Source organism: Dipodomys spectabilis, unplaced genomic scaffold (genome assembly GCF_019054845.1).
Source record: "Dipodomys spectabilis isolate Male_0828 unplaced genomic scaffold, ASM1905484v1 ptg000004l, whole genome shotgun sequence".
NCBI classification, from domain to species: Eukaryota; Metazoa; Chordata; class Mammalia; order Rodentia; family Heteromyidae; genus Dipodomys; species Dipodomys spectabilis.
Genome location: NW_024870681.1, coordinates 13,858,210 through 13,878,986, shown reverse-complemented (window position 1 = coordinate 13,878,986; position 20,777 = coordinate 13,858,210). Strand labels below are relative to the sequence as shown.

At 41.8% G+C, this 20,777-nt stretch overlaps 1 protein-coding gene across 2 annotated transcripts in view; it reads right to left on the bottom strand.

Moving 5' to 3' along the window:
• Window positions 1-20,777, bottom strand: part of Dnah9 (dynein axonemal heavy chain 9) — a 339,142-nt gene that overhangs the window by 145,181 nt on the left and 173,184 nt on the right. For both annotated transcript variants that reach the window (XM_042693416.1, XM_042693426.1), the window contains 3 exons: window positions 15,936-16,110; window positions 10,700-10,873; window positions 9,985-10,192 (listed from right to left, as the gene is read on the bottom strand). In XM_042693416.1, the coding sequence (XP_042549350.1) occupies window positions 9,985-10,192; window positions 10,700-10,873; window positions 15,936-16,110 (557 nt within the window). The remainder of the gene's footprint in view (window positions 1-9,984; window positions 10,193-10,699; window positions 10,874-15,935; window positions 16,111-20,777) is intronic.

The window sequence follows — 20,777 nt, the reverse complement described above, 5'->3', positions numbered from 1 at the left end:
TGGCTGACCACCTTACATGGGAAGAGTAATTTCCAAATTTATCTCCTTTCATTCCATCAACACTGTGGCTGTTTTCCTCGTCTACTGGCTCTTCCCCAGTCACTCCAGCATCCTCTCAGAGAATGTTACCACTTTTCTGCTAGATCTTTCACTATACTCTGGAAACAGCAGACTGGTCCCCCAGTGCAGTGGAAGTCACATAATCCCAGTTTCCTGCCTCAGTTCTTCATGGAATTCCATCTCACGTCAGGTACCCATTCTGGAGATGTCTGTGTTGAATCTTACATCTCTGCCTTCCTCACCCATCATCCCCCACACGATTCCAAGTCACTCGGCTGCTCATACATCATCATTTGCTGCCCCAGGGCCTTTGCCCTGGCAGGCTCCTTTCCCTGGTATCTTTTGTCAAATGCTAGCACCTTTTGCTTTCTTAGTAATTTACGCAAAAGCTTCTTTTTTTTTCTCCCTAGTAAGGCCTTTCTGGGACTCTTGTCTAAAATTGAATTCCTACATCCCATTCTTTTCCTCTTCCTCCACTTCATTTTCCGTCATCACCCTCATCACTGCTTAATATTCGCAATATTTTTCTTATTCATCTGGTTGTTTATCTCATCCATCCCTCTACACCGGAATCTAAATTCTATCAGGGTAAGAGGACTTTCTCTTTGTTTTCATTGTCATAACCCCAGGAACTATCACATGGTAGAGTACTTGGGATTTTTTTTTTAAGTAAATTAAGGAGTGGATGTATATATTTTATTATTATGACCAGCTTCATGAGACAGGTAGAAAAAGTCTCATTGTCCCTAGAGGCTTGTAAGGACTTAGTGGTGAAGGCAACTTAAAGATCTTGCTGGAATTTCAGTTCTATTCCATTGGTCCTGAGGTCTGTTCTTGTGCCAGTTCCAAGCTGTTTTGATTACTATGGCTTTATAGTAGAGTTTGAAATTTGGTATTGATATTCCTCCAGCACTGTTGTTTCTGTTAAGGATTGTTTTTGCTATTCGGGGTCTTTTATTGTTCCATATGAATTTTTGGATTGCTGCTTCTATTTCCTTGAAGAATGAGGTTGGAATATTGATAGGTATCGCATTGAATTTGTAGATAGCCTTGGGAAGTATTGCCATTTTCACGACGTTGATCCTTCCAATCCAGGAACATGGGAGGCTTTTCTGCTTTCTAAGTTCTGTTTTGATTTCCTTCTTCAGGCTTTTAAAAGTTTTCATCATAGAGGTTATTCATTTCTTTGGTTAAGTTATTTCCTTGGAATAGAATCCAGCTCTTTACCTGATTCTGATATGCTCCTCTCTTTGGTGAGAGCCCTCGCATGGCTGTCTTGCTAGGTCATTCCTGTCAGATGGACACACTGGTTTCTCCAGTCTCTGAAGTCTAGAGAATCTCGTTTATTCCTTCTTCCACGCAGCTCTGCTAGGCACTGGGATGTCTGCACTGAGTTACCTCACAGACCCCTCTGTGATACATTAACATCAGTTCTTCAAAGCAGATAAACACACTAGGGTTTAGATAAATTAACCTATTTTATCTGGGTTTGGACAGCTACTACATGGCAGAGTCAGGATTTGAACTCAGGTTACAGTGGCTGTGGAATCTCACATGTAATCCTGGCTGCCAACTTAAACTTTTTAAACATGGCTTCTGCCCGTGAGAAACTCTCGTGTAGTTAATTTTGCCTACATCGTGTTGTTGTTGTTTTATGTCAGAGATCATTAATAATCAGGTCTTCGTTTGCATTCACACAATTTACATACCTGTGCAATCTATTTTCCCTTCATATTATCTAAGTTTTTCATCTGTTAGGGCTTTTCAGTTATATTTGTAAGAGCTTTTATTTTATTCTTTTATCTTTGCATGATTATAACGACAGTGCATCTTCTTTTTAAAGAGCATTAGAAAGCATACAGATTTACAATTTAAGAGACAATTGGTCATAATTCAATCTTACAAGCAGTTAGCAATACTTTTAATACTTTGAGTTTTTTCTCTAGAAATTTTCCTGTATAAAATCAGAATTATAATAAATATATTACATATGGGTTTGAATTTTACTTACTATATTACATATAATTTTTTATTTGTTTTTCTTATTTTATGAGACAGGGTCTTGCTAAAGAGTCCAGGCTAGCTGTGAACTCACCATCCTACCTTAGTCTCCCGAGTGCTGAGATTATAGGCGTGCACTACCATGCCTGACTCTATTATAGTGGCTCTAATGTAATTATGATTATATGATAATAAATATTTTCCTAATGTATGATTGCTGTATATTATGTTCCAAAGTGTGGATGCACCAGGATGAATGGAAACCCTTCTCTGTGGTCTGAAAAGTGTTGTTTAAAATACATTATACTTTGAAGTTGATGTGACATTGGTGTGTGGTATCTCCTGTCAGGATAACATTAAGTGAAAGAGCGCTGTGGATCTGTCACCATGACATACAGCATTCCTTTGAAGTGAGAAGTGTGATTTGATCTTTTATGATCTCATCCAACCTTAAGGTTTAATGAACAGGCCTCAGGAATTGATTTTGCACACACTTTCAGATATTGAGTTTACCTTAATTAGTGTAATTAAGCACTCAAATATTTATTGGACTAATAATTCACATCTCAGTTTGATGGCAAGAGAATTCAAGATGGCAATATTCAGCCCTCTTGGACACAGAAACTATAAGCCCATGAGTACCTTAACCAAATTCTTCGTATCTTCTTTTCTGTCTCTCTTGCTTGTGGGTCTTTGCAAAGTCTATTGTCTTTAAAAGTAATTTACATTATGAAAGAAGAAATTAGGGTATTTGATGAGCCAAGACCAAGCAAATTAGTTAATCACCTGTCATGCTAGCTATTCTGGAGGCTGAGATCTGAGGAACAAGGTTTGAAGCCAGCCAGGCAGGAAAGTCTGTGAGTCTCTTATCCTCAACTAACTACCAAAACAGTCAGAAGTGGCTCAAGTGGTAGAATTCTAGCCTTGAGCAAAAAGGTTCAGGCCAGATCCCAGGCCCTGTGTTCAAGACCTAGAACCAATAAAAATAAATTAATACTAAAAAAGAGACTTACAAAAACAATTTGGAATGAGAGACCAGTTATTTGTACCATTAATCTAAGATGGCATAGTTATTGTAATCACATAAAAGTTTATCTCACTATTTCCTTTATGAACTGCTTTCTTGACAGCAATGTTTAATTACAGTAACCATACTATTCTGATTCTTGAGACGAGCTCACTGCTATATGAAAAGCATTTCCAGGCACTGAATTCTACAGGTTATTGTATATCATAGGTACAAAAGATTTATCAGGCTACAAAGTGGTCCTCAACTGGCTTTTACACAATATATAAAAATAACCTAAAATGATTTCCTTCTCAAAACCAGAGGATGGAGCATTGAATTGTCACCTGTTAAGCGGGTCACAGGTCTCCAACTCTCTCAAGTAGAGATGTTTGTATTATTCCCCTGTGGGCCCTGTGCACCACATTGGAAATTATTGGAGGACAATTAGTTCATTGAAACCCAAGCTTTTCAATCAACCATGGAAGGCCTCATTTTATTTCTAATGAAAGACAAAGATACCTACATGGCACAGAGGAAAAGTGATGCTCTATTCTGGGCATAAAGATGCATGCCTTTCAGCCTTATCAAAGCAGAGTCCTGTAAAATTTGATAAGGTGACTTTGAAAGATGCCGGCGGCTCATTTCTGTAACCCTAGCTACTCAGGAGGCTGAGATCCAGAGGATCACAGTTCAAAGGCAACCAGGGCAGGAAAGTTTGAGATATTCTATCTCCAAAATAACCAGCAAAAAGCTGGACTGGAGGTCTGTCTCAAGAGGTAGAGTGCCAGCTGAAGGAGCAAGCCAAGCAAGTGGGAGAGCCTTAGTTCAAACTCTGTTGTAGCCTGATGATGATGATGATGATGATGATGATGATGATGATGATGATGATGATGATGATGATGATGATGATGATGATAATGATACAACTTTGCCAGTAGCTCACAGGGTGATTTTGAGGGAAGCCATTTAACATCTTAAGCCTCATTTGCTCCTCTTGTAAAACTGGGAACTAACATCAGATCTGTGATTAACACCATTCTCATCCCTTTAGTAACTTTCCAGCTGGAGTGACCTTGTGGCATAGTTCTGAACAGAGAGACATGAGCAGATAACTATAAAGTACCTGAGGAATGATCATTTCCTGGCATGGCCATCCCTCTCCTCCTCCCTCTCTTTTTCTCTTTCCTCTCTCTCCCTTCTTCCTCCCTTCTTCTGGATCCTCCTTCCCTTCCCTTTCCCTTCCTTCCCCTCCCCTTCTCGCCTCAATTTGATTTCTGAGATAGTCTCATTATGAAATCTAGGGACTTTAATGCATATTCTTCCAGCCTCAACCCCCCAAGTGGTGGGATTGCAGTAAGACCCATCAGTCCTTCCCTTCTCTGCATTTAGAATGCAAATGTGATAGCTGAAGCAGCAGCCATTCTGCTACCTAGAGGGAACAAGCAAAGATATATACAATAGCTTTGATAGATTGATATCACTGAACAAGTGATATAGTTTGCGGACTTCCTGTTGTGCAGGAAGCTGGAGGGATGGGTTTATTCTACTAGCATTGTATTTCCTTCCTTCCTTCCTTCCTTCCTTCCTTCCTTCCTTCCTTCCTTCCTTCCTTCCTTCCTTCCTTCCTTCCTTCCTTCCTTCCTTCCTTCCTTCTTTTTTCTTGCACACAAAAGCATTACTGACACAGTATTTCATAGGATAGGAAGGATTTAATATACAAAAGTGGGTAGAAGTGTAGCACGAGGGAGAATGCATTGTCAACATCAAATAAAGTGTATGCTGGAAGCGCAGTCCCTGCTGGGTGGAGGGAGTTACCACCTGCTTGAAAGCTGGAACATTTCTTCCCAAAACACGATTTTTCTTTCTGCATGGCTTTTGCTAAGCCTCCTTTGTTTTTAAGCAGGAGGAGTTTGCTTCTGTTCTTGTTTTGGCATTTGGAGCTCAGGAATTATTGCATAATATAGATTCTTAGATTTGAGAAGCACTTTGCTAGTGCTGTTAGACTAATAGCTTCTATTTACCAAGTATCCATAGTACGTCCACAGTCATGTGAAATGTTTTATAAATTTCACCTTACTGTTCAAGAATGCAAAGAATAAACTATTGATATAGTTGACAATACGAAAATATCTCAAAATCATGCTGAATGAAATAAGGTGGTTAAAAAAAATCACATTCTTATTATGTGGATCCATTATGTAAAACACGAATGAATCATTGTGGTAGAAAGCAGATGAGTGGTTGCCTGGAAAGAGGGGTGGAGGATAGTGGGAGCGAGAGGTCATAGATAGGAAAGAAGCTTTTGGAAGTGAATATGTTCATAATTTCCACTAGGTAGATGGTTTCATGGGTATGTAAAAAATTTTTTAAAGCCAGGCGCTGGTGGCTTACATCTGTAATCCTAATTAGGAGTCTGAAATCTGAGGATGGCAGTTCAAAGCTAGCCTGAATAAGTTCTGTGAGACTTTTATCTCCAATACACCAGCAAAATGCTGGAAGTGGAGCTGTGGCTCAAGTGGTAGTGTGCTAGCCTTGAGCAACAAAAGCTTAGGGACAGCACCCCGGCAGAGTTTGGTGCCCCAGAATGGTACCAAAAAACAAAGTATAAACACACATTAAGTGGTATAGCTTAATATAAGTAATTTGTGACATGTCAGCTATCCCCAAATAAAACTTTAAAACAGGGAAGTTAAGGATGGACAGAGGATAGATGGGCTGTGTTTGTTACACACTGGAATTCACCCAGCAGTGAATAGGCATGAAATAAACCTACATGTGGCAAATCACTGATTAAAAACATAAGGTTTTTTTTTTTCCTTTTCCACATGAAAATACAATGAGGTATAGATTTAAAATTTTAGCAGAGAGAGAAACATTATGTATTTTATGAATGCATATATGTCTCAAAAGTTTAACTAAGGAATGAGACACACTGACTTTTGTCCCTAGTTTGGAAAGTAGCAGGCTGTAGGAAGGATGAGGCTGGAGAATTAGCTGTACTTACAATGCTAAGACCATGTAAAACGACAACATTCTAGCATCTGTTATGTCTGGGGACTAGTACATGGGCATCTGGTATATTATTTTCTGTACTTTTCTGCCTGCTTGAAACATCTTATAATTTTAAAAAAAAGTTTGCCATTCAACTTTTTGTGTCTAGTTCCTTTTGTCAGAGACAGCTGATCATAGTGGTTCCTTATATATCCTCTGTGTGTGTGTGTGTGTGTGTGTGTGTGTGTGTGTGTGTGTGTGTGTGTGTGGTGTGGTGTGGCAGTACTAGGCCTTGAACTCAGGGCCTTGTGTTCACACTTGGCTTTCTGCTCAGGGATGGCACTCTGCTATCTGACCCATCTTTCCACTTTTTGTTGGTTAATTGGAGCTAAGTCTCATGTACTATTCTGCCTTTATTGACTTCAAACCTTGACCCTCAGATTTCAGACCCAGCTGAGTAGCTAGACTTATAGGTGTGTGTGAGCCACTGGTGTCCCATACCCTTGTATGCTCTTAAGTATATACTTATAAATAGGAAGTGATGTATGTGAGAGTTATATATGACAAAATTATATACATATATATATTATTAAGGTGTTATACAGAGGGGTTACCATTTCATAAGTCAGGTAATGAGTACATTCCTTTTTTAGGACAATGTCATTTCCTTTACAAATGTCCTTTCCTTTACAAATTAAAAAATGTCATATGGGAGTACATATATATCTAAGTATGTATATTTTAAACAGACATGATTTGGAGTGTGGTACATAGATTGCTCTATATCTTGCTTTTTTCAATCACAAACTGGAAATGTTTCTAACCCCAGGATTTCCTGGAATAAACATGCAGGATCCCCTTGCTTTTAGTAATTCTCCTTGGCACTTCCGCCTAGTGAATAAATTCAGCTGGGTCTCATGGTCTCCATGGAGGTCACACAATAAGCATACATGTACACTTCTGTCTGGGTACACTAGCTGTCCATTGCAACCTTTGCCACGTGACCTTCAGCCCTTTCTTAAATCCTCAGGATCTGAAGTACTAATAGCACTCATAGCACTGGGTGATGGGCTCATGGGTCAGGTCTGCCTCCGTGCTGAGTGATACCTGAGCAACCATCTTTTGAGTTTCTGGATCTCCCTTTTCAGAGTTCCCTCTTTAATACTGGGTTTCTGGCTCCCACAACCTTAAGTGTCGGGAACCCTCTTTTTCCTACCACCTTGTTATTTCTCAAATTGAATTAGAAGTTAAATAAAATCAGGATTGTTTGGGCTATTATGAAAACAAGGAGGTTCCAGGTACAAGAACAGTGGCTCTAAGAGCCATGGGCATAGGCTTTACTCTAGGCATCCATGATACACAGGCTGGCTGCTCTGTGGGTGGCTGTCCATCTTTTTCTAGTTGGTTCTGGATTGGTAAGATGGCAGGAAAGGTGGATTAGCCACCTCCGCTATGCAACAGCCACCAGGGAAGCCATAAGGGACAGAAAGGGCTGTTTTGGTGAAAGTCTATCTGTAGTGAGAGCCAGTGTTCATTCTAGCTCTGTTGGACAATCCTTGTTGACTTCTTTGAATAATTCCTCAGGTCCCAATGAGAAGAGAGGAAAGAAAAAATTCCTCTACACTAAAAATGCAGAGACTCACAGGATAAATCCATCGCCTCTCCCTCAGCTTTAAATTTCTATCCTCTAATTTTTTTTAACATTATAAAACTATTTTAATGAGATTATAAGAAATCATGCCTCTACAGTACCTAAATGGCATGTCTACTGATAACACCAGCAGGTCCTTCCTGCAGTTTCTCCTGGGGATGGCAGGAGGGTCTGTTGGCTGAGCACAGGTTCTATAGTCCAGCTACCTTGGTTGTCAGCTGTGTCCATGCACCCTGTGAGCTGCAGGGCAGCTCATGTAACTTCCCTACATCTCTATTTCCTCTTCAATTAAATAGAAGTTAACACCAGCATTTACTTCACAGGGTGATATAAGACTAAGTCTAAAGAAGTTAATTGTTCAAAAAGGTCATGGTAGAAGTATATATATATTTGCATGTATTATGGACACACATATACATATGCATATACATAGACAATGCATGCATATACACATGTCTACACACATGCATACAACATACATACAGATGAATATAGACATATATATATTTGTATGTGCATGTATTTGTGTGTGTTTCTGTGTGTTTGATCTTGTGTTTATATTTTAGAAAAAAATAAACATTAGAAATTTGAAACGTGTTGTCTGGAGTAAAAGAAAGAGTGGGAGAGGGGAAGATAAATTGAGAAAGGGAAGGAGGGCAAATATAGTAAAAATACTTTATGGACATGAGTGAAAAATGGAACAAGGAAACTTGCTGGATTTGATTTGGGAAGAGAGAGAGGAGAAGAGGGAGAATTACGCAGTGTGTGACTCTGATCAGGATATATAGGATACTTGTACAACTAATTGGTGCTAATTGGGAAAAAGTATCCAAGTTTAAGCCAAATTAGTGCCAGACATACCTGGTGAGTGTTGGTGTAAATCATCATCATCATCATCATCATTATTATTATATTAGTAGTAGTATTGTAGTTGAGCAGTTGTTGGACTCAAGGCTTGCAAATGTTTGAACAGAAAAGAGGAGTTGTAGCAGGCAGACTGAAGAGTTATCACATTTGAACCAACCAGGCACAGGCAATCTTCTTACTACCACTGACTCCTTGGTATTAATGGGATGGTACCCAGCCACAAGGGAAATTTGGGACATTGGGTGATGTGAGAGTATCTAGGCCTCAAGGAATAAAGATGAAGCAATTTCCTAGGGTTGACCTGTGAAGCTGGGATTTTTTTTCCCATGCTAGTTGTTAAACAATCCATTATTTGAAAATACATGAAGAAACTTATAATCAAGTAAATTAATAGAAGCAATGATGATAAATATTCAAGATGCATCACATCCTAATTCATTTCCTACATTTTTACCCCTGTGCCCTTGAAGTTATTTCCATCTATTGTATCTGTGAAGCATCAGGACTTTGCAGTGGTGTGCGAAGGCACATCTCTTCCTGGTCCTGGGTTCACAGACATTGCAGTGATTGATCATACTCAGCTCTAATGGGGAGTATTTATACCACAGAAATGGGCAAATTCTACAAATCGGGACTTGATTTGTTTTGTACAGTTAAGATAGTGACAGAGACCAGGAAATGGAAACACTGTTTTTTTCTTTGTTCATTTATCTGTCTTTGGCAGGGTAAGGGTGGCACAGAAATGGAGGGACAAAGGGTGAACAAATGCAGCAGCATAGTGTCACTAGACAGTATGTTGAAAAGGAGCTATACAACTTGTGGATGGGCCTGGGAGGGAAAAACTGGAAGAGAGGGAGGGAAGAGGTGACATGGTCCAAAAAGAAAGGTACTCTTTCCCCGACTTACATAACTGTAACCCCTCTGTACCTCACTTTTATGATACTAACTTAATTTTTTTTAAAGACGATAATGACAGAGAAAACGTGAACCGAAGAATGAATAACACTGTGAATTCAGATGGTGAAAAGAATCAGACAGCTTTCCTCTTGGCAGTGACCTTGAGAAGTCATCTTCTTACCTGAGCTTCTATTTTCCCATCTACAAAATATGAGGGCTGGTGCCTAATGTCTGTGAGTCTACACCCAACTCTCAGTGGCATTCAGCTCTCTGCCCTCAGAGTATTGCGTTGTTCTGAGGAATAGACCAAGTCAGGCAGACGTGAGGGAGAAAGAACAGGGAGTGTTCTGAGGGATGGGTGCTAGGGAAGTAGCAGAGAGGAAGGGGTGAAAATGGAATGTGTGCTGGTGCCGGAAGCAGCTGCAGCCACACAGCCATCACATGCTCCACCCCAGTTCCGCATCAAGTGATAACAGTGGTCCAGTCATGGACACTCCAGGCCCCTTACCTTGCAGCATGGCTGATGTGGTGTAGTAGTTGAAAGGCACATTTTTCACCAGGTATTCGTCAGCGTCAAGGCTGGCCAGTTTTGCTTCCACCAGTACTGACTTGCCTGTGCCCGCAGGTCCCACTAGCATGACAGGCCGCCGCCGCTCCATGAGCCTCTCCAGGAAGTAGCACACCCGGATGGTTTCACTTGTGTGCACCAAGCAGGCCTGTATTGAGGTCATGATAAGCATGCCAGGGGTTGGTGGGAGGTACCAGTGCATCACCCAGCATTCTGGAGCATTCCAGAAGAGAGGATTCTATGGCAATGTGCCTCATCAAATAGATGCAGGTCTAGAAGGTCTTGCCTGACACCCACAGCAAGCTTGTCCTATGAACTCATTCCCAGGGCTTCCTTACGTTCAGCAGAGAGCACCCCCCCCATTACCCTCCATCACTCTCATCTGCCCCCCCATGGCCTTGCCAAAGTATTCTAGAATCTTTTGGACCTGCCGTCCATCAACTCCCTTCTGTCCCTAGAATGCTAGTTGCGTCTGGTACATTTTCTTGTCTTTTCGAGGCACCTGTGGCCTCATTACACCTGTGATTTGAAAAGACAAGTAGCTGGAGGTCGACTGACTCCTCACAAGGTCAGATGTAAGGTTGCCCTAGGGGTCACCATGGAGGGCTGTGCAGATCTTCTGGCACTCACAGTTTGGTTACTTCACCATACTCACCTGCAAGGGCATCTCAGGGTCAAATTCAAACTGAGGGATAAGCTTGGACCAAGGCTCAAATTTCTTGGTCTCTGGGTCTATGTAGTAGTCAAACACTGTCCCCTGGGAAGGAAACTTGACTGTTTTGAACTCAGTCAGCCACCATTTGCTGAACTCTGCCCGGTAATCCACAAGCTGTAAAAATAAAGCAGATCGTCAAGAAGCCCAAACGCAGGGTCCTGGCAAGGAAGAGTTTCTGCCAATGCAGGTCAGTTCCTGCCAATGCATCTTCTCCAGAGGAGAATGGTTATACAAGGATCAGCTCACACATGGCCCCACTGTGCAGGAGCTGCCCTTGGGTAGCTGCCGCTTGGAAGCATGGCTAAGGTAGAGGTATGCAGCCCCAGAGTTCATGGGCTGGAAACTTCATCCCTGGGGTTACTTGTGAAAGACATTTGGAGGTAGGGACCCTGGATTGGAGGATGAGGATTAGGTAAGGTGGAGACTTGCATTATTAGCAGCTTTGTAAGAAAATGAAGACAGCCATGAATCAGAATGCTTGTTTCATTTCATCATGAGATGCCTGCCTTCTGCCATGGTATGATGGAGGGGCAGAATGTTAGGTGCCAGCACAAGGCTTGACTAAGTTCCAGCCTTTAGAACTGTGTTCATAAGTTATGAGAGTTAGTTATAAGTTAAACGTTTATAAAGTATAACTATTACAAGTCATCTAGGCTCTGGCATTCAGTTGCAGCAATAGAAAGCAGACTACAAAGAGTATGTGCAAGTGCACTTGCTTTGACCACGTGGCTGACTTCTCTGGTCCTGTCATATGGTATTGTTATTGCCTGGAGGAGAGACATAAGACAGAGAAGAGTATGGGAAAGGCAAGTGTTGATTAAGAACTCCTGAAGGAAAGTGATCCCTTTTCTCCTAGACACCTGTGTGTGTCAGGATGGAAGTTGGAGGTGACTGTTGACCCCCGGAAAGGGGGCACCATGCAGTTGGGTAAGGACAGCCTCAGAAGGGGGTTCAGGAATGTAACCACAAGGCCCATCACTTCTTCCTGGGCCTCAGTGTCACCTAGAAGAGGAGGGGCCTAAAAAGGTTTCTAAGATTTCTTCACGAGCTACACTTCTAAAACAAGGAGACAGACTTGGCAGAGGGCATAGTCCTTGTTTTGCTCCATATGAAGCATGAGAAACTCTTTGTTTTTAAATAAAACATAAAATACATCCTAGGATGTGAACAGATTTATTTTAATTCAGACAAGAAAAGGTATTATAGTTTCCTGAGATTGTTCTTGATAATCAAATGTCTAGGGATAGGCTGGCCACCTGTAATCCTAGCTACTAGGATGCTGAGATCTGAATATTAAAAGTTTGAAGTCAACTCAAGCAGAAAAGTCTGAGTAAAACCTTGCAGACCTTTAACTTTGTATGAAAACCAGATTTTAGATTTGCACAGAGACTTTGAGGTGATGCTACCTCTTAAAAGAATGAAGTTCTTTCCTCATCTAGACTCTTCTGGAGCTATCTGGTCATTTCTCAACCAGTCTGGCACGGGATCTTCTTCTACTCTGAAGTGACACTGAAAACACTAGGTTACCCCTGCCAAGATGATGCAGTGGACCTTTACCAACACATCTCTGGAACCTCTTCTCAGCAACGAATTAATGAATAACCCCTCTCCAATCCCATGGCCTCTAGATTCAGGGAATTCTCTGTTTCCTGTCTGTCCTCTAAACTGGATATTTCTAACACATTACCCTATTTCACTCTTCTGGTTGTGTGTATGTGTGTGTGTGTGGGGGGGGGGGGGTGGGGGGCTGGGACTAAGGCGTGAATGTAGGGCCTGGGTCTGTTCTTTAGCTATTTTTGCTCAAGGTTATCACTCTACCACTTGAGTCAAAGCTCCATTTCTGGCTGTTTTTGCTGGTTAAGTGGAGATAAGCATCTCACAAACTTTTCTGCTTGGGCTGGCTTAAAATTGAGACCCTCAGCTCTCAGCCTCTTAAGTAGCTAGGATTATAGGCGTGAGTCACTGGTGCCCAGCTTGAGCACCCCATTTATTCTTCACAAAACTCTAAATTATTATGGCTAGTTGAAATTATCTCAGTTTTATGTACAAAAAAGACATCATTTGTGGGTTTTCAGTCCCCCACAATGGGTGCTCTTTCTCCCCTGTGCTTCTGGGATATCACCTTTACCGAGATGGCTGCATACTATTCATCCAGGGCCATGGGAGATTTTGTTCGTCTTGTTATTTAATTGGATCTTTGACTAAGATGCAGGCTCTGTTTTGCATTTTTGCATGACAATTCTTTTTAGAATTGGAAATACCTTTGTTGCTCCTGATGCAAGTATTTTGGCCAGATTCCTACTCTCCAATTTACAGCATTATTTTTGGTGTTTAGTTTTAAGGCAGGTTGCACAGGATGCCCTGGACATTCCCTGCTGCTAAAAGCTTTCTCCAGTGTTTTCTCCCTGTGGGCCAGCAGGGTGGCTATGGCTCCAACTGCTTCCTAGCCCAGGACACCTGGAGAGATGCTTTCATCTTGGCCTTTAAAAAAAAAAGTGGAATGGATTTACATCTCTCTATATAGAGATAGAAAAATTGACCAAGTATCTTCTTCCAGATATCCCACTGCCTGTTTGGTGCTTATGTGGAAGAGAAACCCAGCGGTTGCTACTTGACATGTCAGCAGTAGAAAAAGTTAGAGACTACATTTGATGGAAAGCAAAATAATCTATGCACTCAGGATCTCTGTGCTTTACAGCCAAGTCTCATCCATCCTGCTGGACTCTCTGCCTCCAAGGAGAAATGCAAAACTATCAGAGGAGCCGTCTAGAGGATCTCTAAGGACTGCAGAGCAGACAGCTCAGTCCCTCCAATGTCAAATTCCTGGTCTTTGCATCTTCCTGCCCTTGGAGATTGTCATTTCTGTCCTAGGGGCATCTGGCTCCAGAGGTGGAATGGAGTAGAGGGAGTAGAAGAAGGCTCTCTTTCTGAAAGCCTGTGAGAGCTGCTTTCTGAATTCTGAGCAACACGGGATGGATGTTAGAATCTGAATGTGTGAAAATGGAAAAAAAAGTTCATTGTTTATTCTTTTGGCCCACCTTCCTTTCTCTTTGGATTTCTCAGACATGGCTTTACCTTACAAGGCTGAAAGTGTTTAATCTTTCTTTGAATGTTCCTCACTGTCACTCTAGACCTGAGAGAGTAGATTATAACTCTCCAGTAACTAAAGCTTAGGTGAATCTCCTGTTGTGATACAGCCTCAGATATATTCTTTAAAGCTGAATATTTATTTTAGAAGGATATTAATAATAAGTGAGAATGTGCTAAGGGCGTTGCATGTATCTGAGCTGGTTGAAAAGAACAGCATATATTCATTTAGTCTTCACCAAGGTCCAGGAGCTGAGTACCACTGCCATCACCTTCAATACATGAGGAGAGAAAGGTTAAGTTTCTTGGTTACTCTTTGAAATAACAGTGGCAGAGTTAGAACTCACATCCACAGTTTTAAGCCACTTTATTGTGGTAAGATTAATATACAAAATGATGCCCATATTTAGTGTATTCAACTTGATGAACTTGGGAGTTAAGTCTACACATCTGTGAAACCACCACTCTAATGTACGTACAAAGTCATACGCCAACTCCAACTTTCTTTCCACCGTTTGTGTGTGTGTGTGTGTGTGTGTGTGTGTGTGTGTGTGTGTGTGTGTGTGTGTGTGTGTGTGTGCTGGCATTGGGGCTTGAACTCAGGGCCCTGTGCTCTTGGCTTTTTCCACTCAAAAGCTGATGCTCTAAAGCTCTGGTGAGCCAGAGCTTCACTTCTGCCTTTTTGGTGATTAATTGGAGATAAGTCTCACAGACTTTGCTGGGACAAGCCTTGATGTTCAAATCAGAGCTTCTTCAGTAGCTAGGCATCCAGCTTTTCTCCCATTGTCTTATTTATCATTCGCTAGGCACCCAGCTTTTCTCCCATCATCTTATTTATCATTCTTATTGTTGTGTGTGATAACATACTAAACAGAAAATCTGCCTTCCCAAAATGTTTTTTCAAAGAAGGAAATTCTGCCATCTGTGAGCAATGGACAAAGCCAAAGGACATTATGCTAAATGAAATAAGCCAGACACTGAAGGTCAAATGCTGTGTAATGTTATATACATATAGAATGAGTGGAATCATGATAACCAGAGATTAGTGGGAGAAGAAATAGGAGGTGCTAATCAAAGGGTCCAAAAATTTAATTATGAAAGATGAGTAAATCCAAGATGAATACATCTTCTGTATGGGATAATGCTTACAGCTAACAATACTTAATTGTATACTTAAGTATTTGCTAATAGAGTCCAGGTTCTTTATCTCTGCATGAACTGCTTGACAGCTAGAGTCAGGTGTAAGAGATTAATTTGCATAACATTGAATGTTATTTCCAAAGAAAATGCCTTTTAGTTCTAAGAAAAAGGCTGCAAATAGAGGAAGGATGGGGTAAAGAGGATAGAATATCAAGACATTTGAAGTCAACACTGTGAGATTAATACTGCTTGGTTTCCTACTCTTCCATGTTAATTAGCATTTGGCCTAACTTCCAGTGTTTCAGGGTTAACTCTAGCCTAGTACAGAACAGTATATTCTTCTAGGAGATTTCTAGAAGGCTGGCGACATTCCTTCCACTCAACCTTCAACGGTGTAGTATCTTTCCTCCTCTCTGTTAAACACACATCATCCTCCAAGGTAGTGCTCATATACTAGTAGCTGCTCAGATTCCAATACTGTACAACTTTCCCTCCACACAAGAAGATATGTTCAACAGCTCAAAGGACAAATCTCCAAGCAAACCAGAACTGTCTCTCTCCTTGCATATACAGAGAAGTGAGCAGATAATCAAAGATTCTAATGTTTTCAGAGGCAAAATATATTCTGTCTTCAAAATTTTTGGAGGTTCACTTTTTTTGTTGTTGTTGTTGGTTGTGGGGCTTGAATTCAGGGCTTGTCCCTGAGCTCTTTAGCTCAAGACTAGCACTCTACCACTTTGAACTATAGTGTCACTTCCGGTTTTCTGATGGTTAATTGAAGATAAGAGTCTCTTAGACTCTTCTGTCCAGTCTGGCTTTGAACCTTGATCCTCAGATCTCAACCTCTTGAGTAGCTAGGATTACAGGCGTGAGCCACTGGTTCCCAATGGAGGTTTACTTTTTACTGCTATAGATTTAACATGGCGGCAACTCCATCATACCTCCTTACCTGGTCTTGGACCATTGCTCCACCAAAAGCCCAGATGGCAGCAAATACAAAATAAAGCTCGTAGGTTTCCTTGGAGCAGTCTGCAGGGATGTCCTCTTTGGTTAGGAGACATTCAAGAAGGTAGCACACCATCTGAACCATACTCTGCTCTGGAACTGGGATTATCTTCTTAAATCTGCAATGGGAGATTAGGACTTGCTCCAAAACCCCATGAAAATCCCATCTGGAGGCCCCATGGGCTGGTCGTAGAAGCCCCTTGGTTTTAGAAGACTAAAGGTTTGTCAAGTTTTGGAGACTATCAAGGATCATGGTCCTACTTAAGCCTTTGTTCTCAGTAAATTTTGAGTCACTTTCCACGACAGGGTTGAGGGCACACAGCCCTCCTGAGAAGTTTCCTTGTCTTCTTTCCCTTCCTTTGAACCCCTCCTCCCTTCCCTTTCTCTTTCGACATCTGCTCTCAGTCCTTAGGAGAAAGTAGGGAGCTACAACAAACATTTTTTCATTCATAATTTCAATAGTCAAAAGGCACTGTAAAAAGCAATTTGGGTGCTATTCTGGATTGTTTTTTTCTCTTTATCTTAGAGGTTTTCTTGCAATTAAACTGGACTGAAAACGTACTTCAGTGGGGCCAGAGTTTTATCTGGGCAGTGGAGAAGATGGAGACAGATGGCAATTTTACATAATCATGAGTAGAATGGAAATTCCTAGGTGAAAATAGAGCTCTGTGAGTTTTCCCTGGCCTAGGGTTTGTATTTTTAAGCTTATCCTTAGAGATCGCAATTATAAGATGATATTTCAAGATGTACCAAAGACATCCTATACCCAAGGAACTAGGAGTTTACACACACACACACACACACACACACACACACACACACACACACACACACACAGATCACACAATTTCTCTTTCCATACACACAGTGTACTCCCACATAGCCATGCACACCCACACTACCATCTGCAACAGGATGCTGCACTCAGGTTGCAGAGAGGCAGAGTCCACTGAGCAACACTATCAGCTGCCTCCTTCAAAGTCACTTACCAGCTTTGGGCTTCAGGAATGCCCAGTACCTGTTCTCTCCAAGGCATCATGTTTGTGCCTGTTTTTAATCTTATTGCTGTCCTTATGACCATATTAGGGTCTGGTCTAATAGTCTAGGTATTACTTTTATTAGTAATGGGAAAGCTGAGACCTGAGTGGTCCTTCCTTCACTCTTTGATTCCATGCATGTTTGGAATAGAATAATAAAATAGAATCGTCACAGGCTCCACATTGGATGAGGTAACAAGACAAAGGGATGCCAGCTGCCCTTAGTTTCCAAGACGAGACTTTGGACAAACTGGTTGAGACTTTGCAACCCTGATCCCTCACTCTCTCAGTATCCCAGATCAAAACAAGCAAGCAAGCAAGCAAACTAACAAATGAAAGAGATGCTGGAGGGGTTGGAAATAATATTTTACAGGATTTGAGGAAGCGCTTTGGTGTTCAGTGAATCTGCCTTCCCCTCCCCTCCCCCCACTAAGAAGGCAGGGTTTGTCCCTGACAGCAAGGCCAGGCTAAGGCCTTCTACAGGACTGCTCTAAGCTGGTAAAGGGCCCATGGCCAGGAGACCACAGAGAGCTTTGTGATCTCACAGTGCAGTACAGAGAGGCTTCCTGCTGGAGTGGCCTGAATCCTATTTTGTCAAAGCAAAGGGGGAGACAAATGTGTCTCCTGGAATCCACATGTGAGCTTGCACATATGGAGGGGTGTTTGTGATGCAAACTAACGGTGCCCCTGTGGGAGTCCCAGGCATAGGAGTGTGAGGAGTAGCACATGGTTGGCTGAAGGAGATACATGTACTTTTTTCACTGCGGGCAGATGGAGATCTCTAGTGGTATGGAGGGCTCCAAGAAGTCCCCAAATTCTCCAAGAGGAAGTCAGATTTTAATACTTGCTGTAATTACAGAAACTGAGGCTGTACTGGTCGATTCCATGGAAGCAGAACTCTATTCCCCTTCCTTTCTTCTCTCTGTCCCCTTTGGATCCTGAGAGGTCAGAAACTATACCTGCTGAGAAGAGGGCTACCCTTTCCCACTGCAAGTCTAAGCTTCAGAGGCAGAAGCTGTAAATGAAGTTTGTTTCTTTTAAATTTTCACTGGTGTGTGTGTGTGTGTGTTGTGTGTGTGCATGTGTGTGTGACAGAGAGGGGAGAGGGAGAGAGAGAGAGAGAGAGAGAGAGAGAAGAGAAACCATTAACTTAGAGCTCACCTAGGTACTGGAGGAGAACCAGCCAGCTAACTTTGTTTGGAAGGTTTGAAGGGACAATGGCAAACAAAATAAAGTTGCTTTTCAATTACCCCTGTTCAATAAAGAAATGAGTGTGTGCTGATACCACACAGCTCTGTGGTAATGGCTGCATACAGCCAGCCTGAGGATTTGGTGCTCCTTAAAAGAAGGAAGGCCTTGGAGCCAGTGCCTCTGTTATGAATGCTATGATGACAAGGGAGCATCACAGACCTTCACCCCCATGCTGTGGGCTGCAGGGAGGCTCTTAGGAAAGCTGTGAAAATGGAATGGAATTATATTCAGAGAGGGAGGCTGTAAATGACAGCAATAGTTCTTTCTCCTTGATAACCAGAGATGTGGTGGATATCTGTAGATAGGCTAAATGCAGGTAGAATCTTTAAAGTTGCTTCCAAGGCTATACACTATGCACACACCAGCATGGACACATGTATATGTGTGCGCACAAACACACACACACACACACACACACACACACACACACACACAGTTGATATCTCTTGTCCTAAATGCCCAGAGTAAGAAATAGCTTGATTCGTCATCAAAGAACATATTGAACAAATCTCAGGAACAAATAAAGCAGCAGGAATGTACTGTCTTCCTGACACTCTGCTCTCTAGATTGTAACTCTGCTGCTCTTTCCTATTTGTAACACTGATGATGCTGTCACCTTCTAGAAGTTACTAGCTACAGAGTCTGCATTAAATCCTAAGGTCACAGAGTCCATGACCATCAGGATTTTCAGAAACTTATGAGGGTATTGATGGTTGGAAAGAGAATTATGGATTGTGAAGTATTAAAAACTACAGAAGCAAAATTAATGTTTCATTAAATACTTAAAGTATACCGCTATGTGAACTATTTTTTCCCCCAATATTGTGGGGAGTTTTTGGTGCCAGTTCTGGGGCTCAAATTCAGGGCCTAGGTACTGGTCCTTAGCTTCTCGACTCAAGGCTAGCACTCTACCACTTGAGTCACAGCTCGTTAATTAGAGATAAGATTCTCATGGCCTTTCCTGCCCAGGCTAGTTTCAAATCTGATTCTCAGATCTCACCCTCCTAAGTAGATAGGATTTCAGGTGTGAGTCACTGGTGCTCACAATATTTCTTTTTAATGTGGATGGACTTTTTTTAGGGTAGAGGGCAGGGCATATTTAAGAGTGCCTGGGACCATTTGTAGCATGGCTGAAATTCTCCCAGGATCTTTGCCTTCACACTGTGGGAAACAGAAGCCACAGCCCTACTCTATTCTTGACTGGCCAGTTGAATAAAGATCCAAGGATCAGTCTGAGTGAGGGACCATAATATCTTGGAAATATAATCCTGAACCAATATTATGGGACCACCAGGAACTATATATATCAAAGTCACATCTTCCCAGTACCAGCTTTTGGTGCCCATTCTTGGTTGAATTATGGAAATAGAACCCAGTCCTGCACCATGATATATCCCATGGAAAAATCAACTAATCAACAGAAGAAGGTTCAATACAACAGAAGAAGTCTGGAAACTTCTCTATGCAGACAACTGTGGAATTCATGCTGTAAACACAAATCTTTTAGAATAAAGTAATTAATTTCTTGTTCAAGTGATAGCTTGTGTTACAGTCTGGATCTTGGATGAAGGCCTGTGTGTTTGAGGCTTTGTACCTGTTTTGACACTTTGGGATGTGGAGAACCCTTAGCAGGTAGGGATCTAGTGAGAGTTCCTTAGGTGGTTGGCGGGGGGAGGTGTAATCAAAGGGGATTGTGGACTTTTGGTCTCTTCCTCTCTTTCTTTCACGTCCCAGAGATGAGATGAGATGAGTTGTTTTGCTCTCCCGTGTGCTTCTCCCAGGATATGCCTCCACAGGCCCAAGGAAAAGGGTTAATCAATCAAGGACTGAAATGTCTAAAATTGTACTGTCAAAATAAGCCCTTTCTCTTTGTAAATTAATTATTTCAGTTACTTCAGGTTTCTGTTAAAATAAGGGAAAGCTGACTGAAATAGATATTCATGGCTTTTACTTTTTTGCTGGTGTGTGTGTGTGTGTGTGTGTGTGTGTGTGTGTGTGTGTGTGTGTGTGTGTGTGTGTGTGTGTGTGTACTTACATGTGTGCATGCCAGTCCTCAGGCTGGAATTCAGAGCCCAGGCTCTGTCTCTGAGCATATTTTTTGCTCAAAAGCTAGTGCTCTACCACTTGAGTTACAGCTCTACTTCTGGTTTTTCAGTAGTTAATTGGAGATAAGAGTCTAAACGGACTTTCTTGCCCAGGCTGGCTTTGAATTGTGATCCTCAGATCTTAGCTTCCTGAGTTGCTAGGATTACAGGCATGATCCACCAGCCCTTAGTTTGTTGCTTTTACTTTTAGAGATAAAAAAGTAACACTGTAGAGCAAAAAGCAGAATAGAGAACTCACAACTTTCTACCGGCAGAAATGGCCAAGTGACACATTCTCTTAAGCCCCTGCTATCTGGACTGTGATCACACCCAGCCAGGAACAAGAGGTAGGATCCATATGTCCCTGACAGGTGCTGGTCATCGTCATTTCTGGACCTGTTGGTCTGGCTTGTG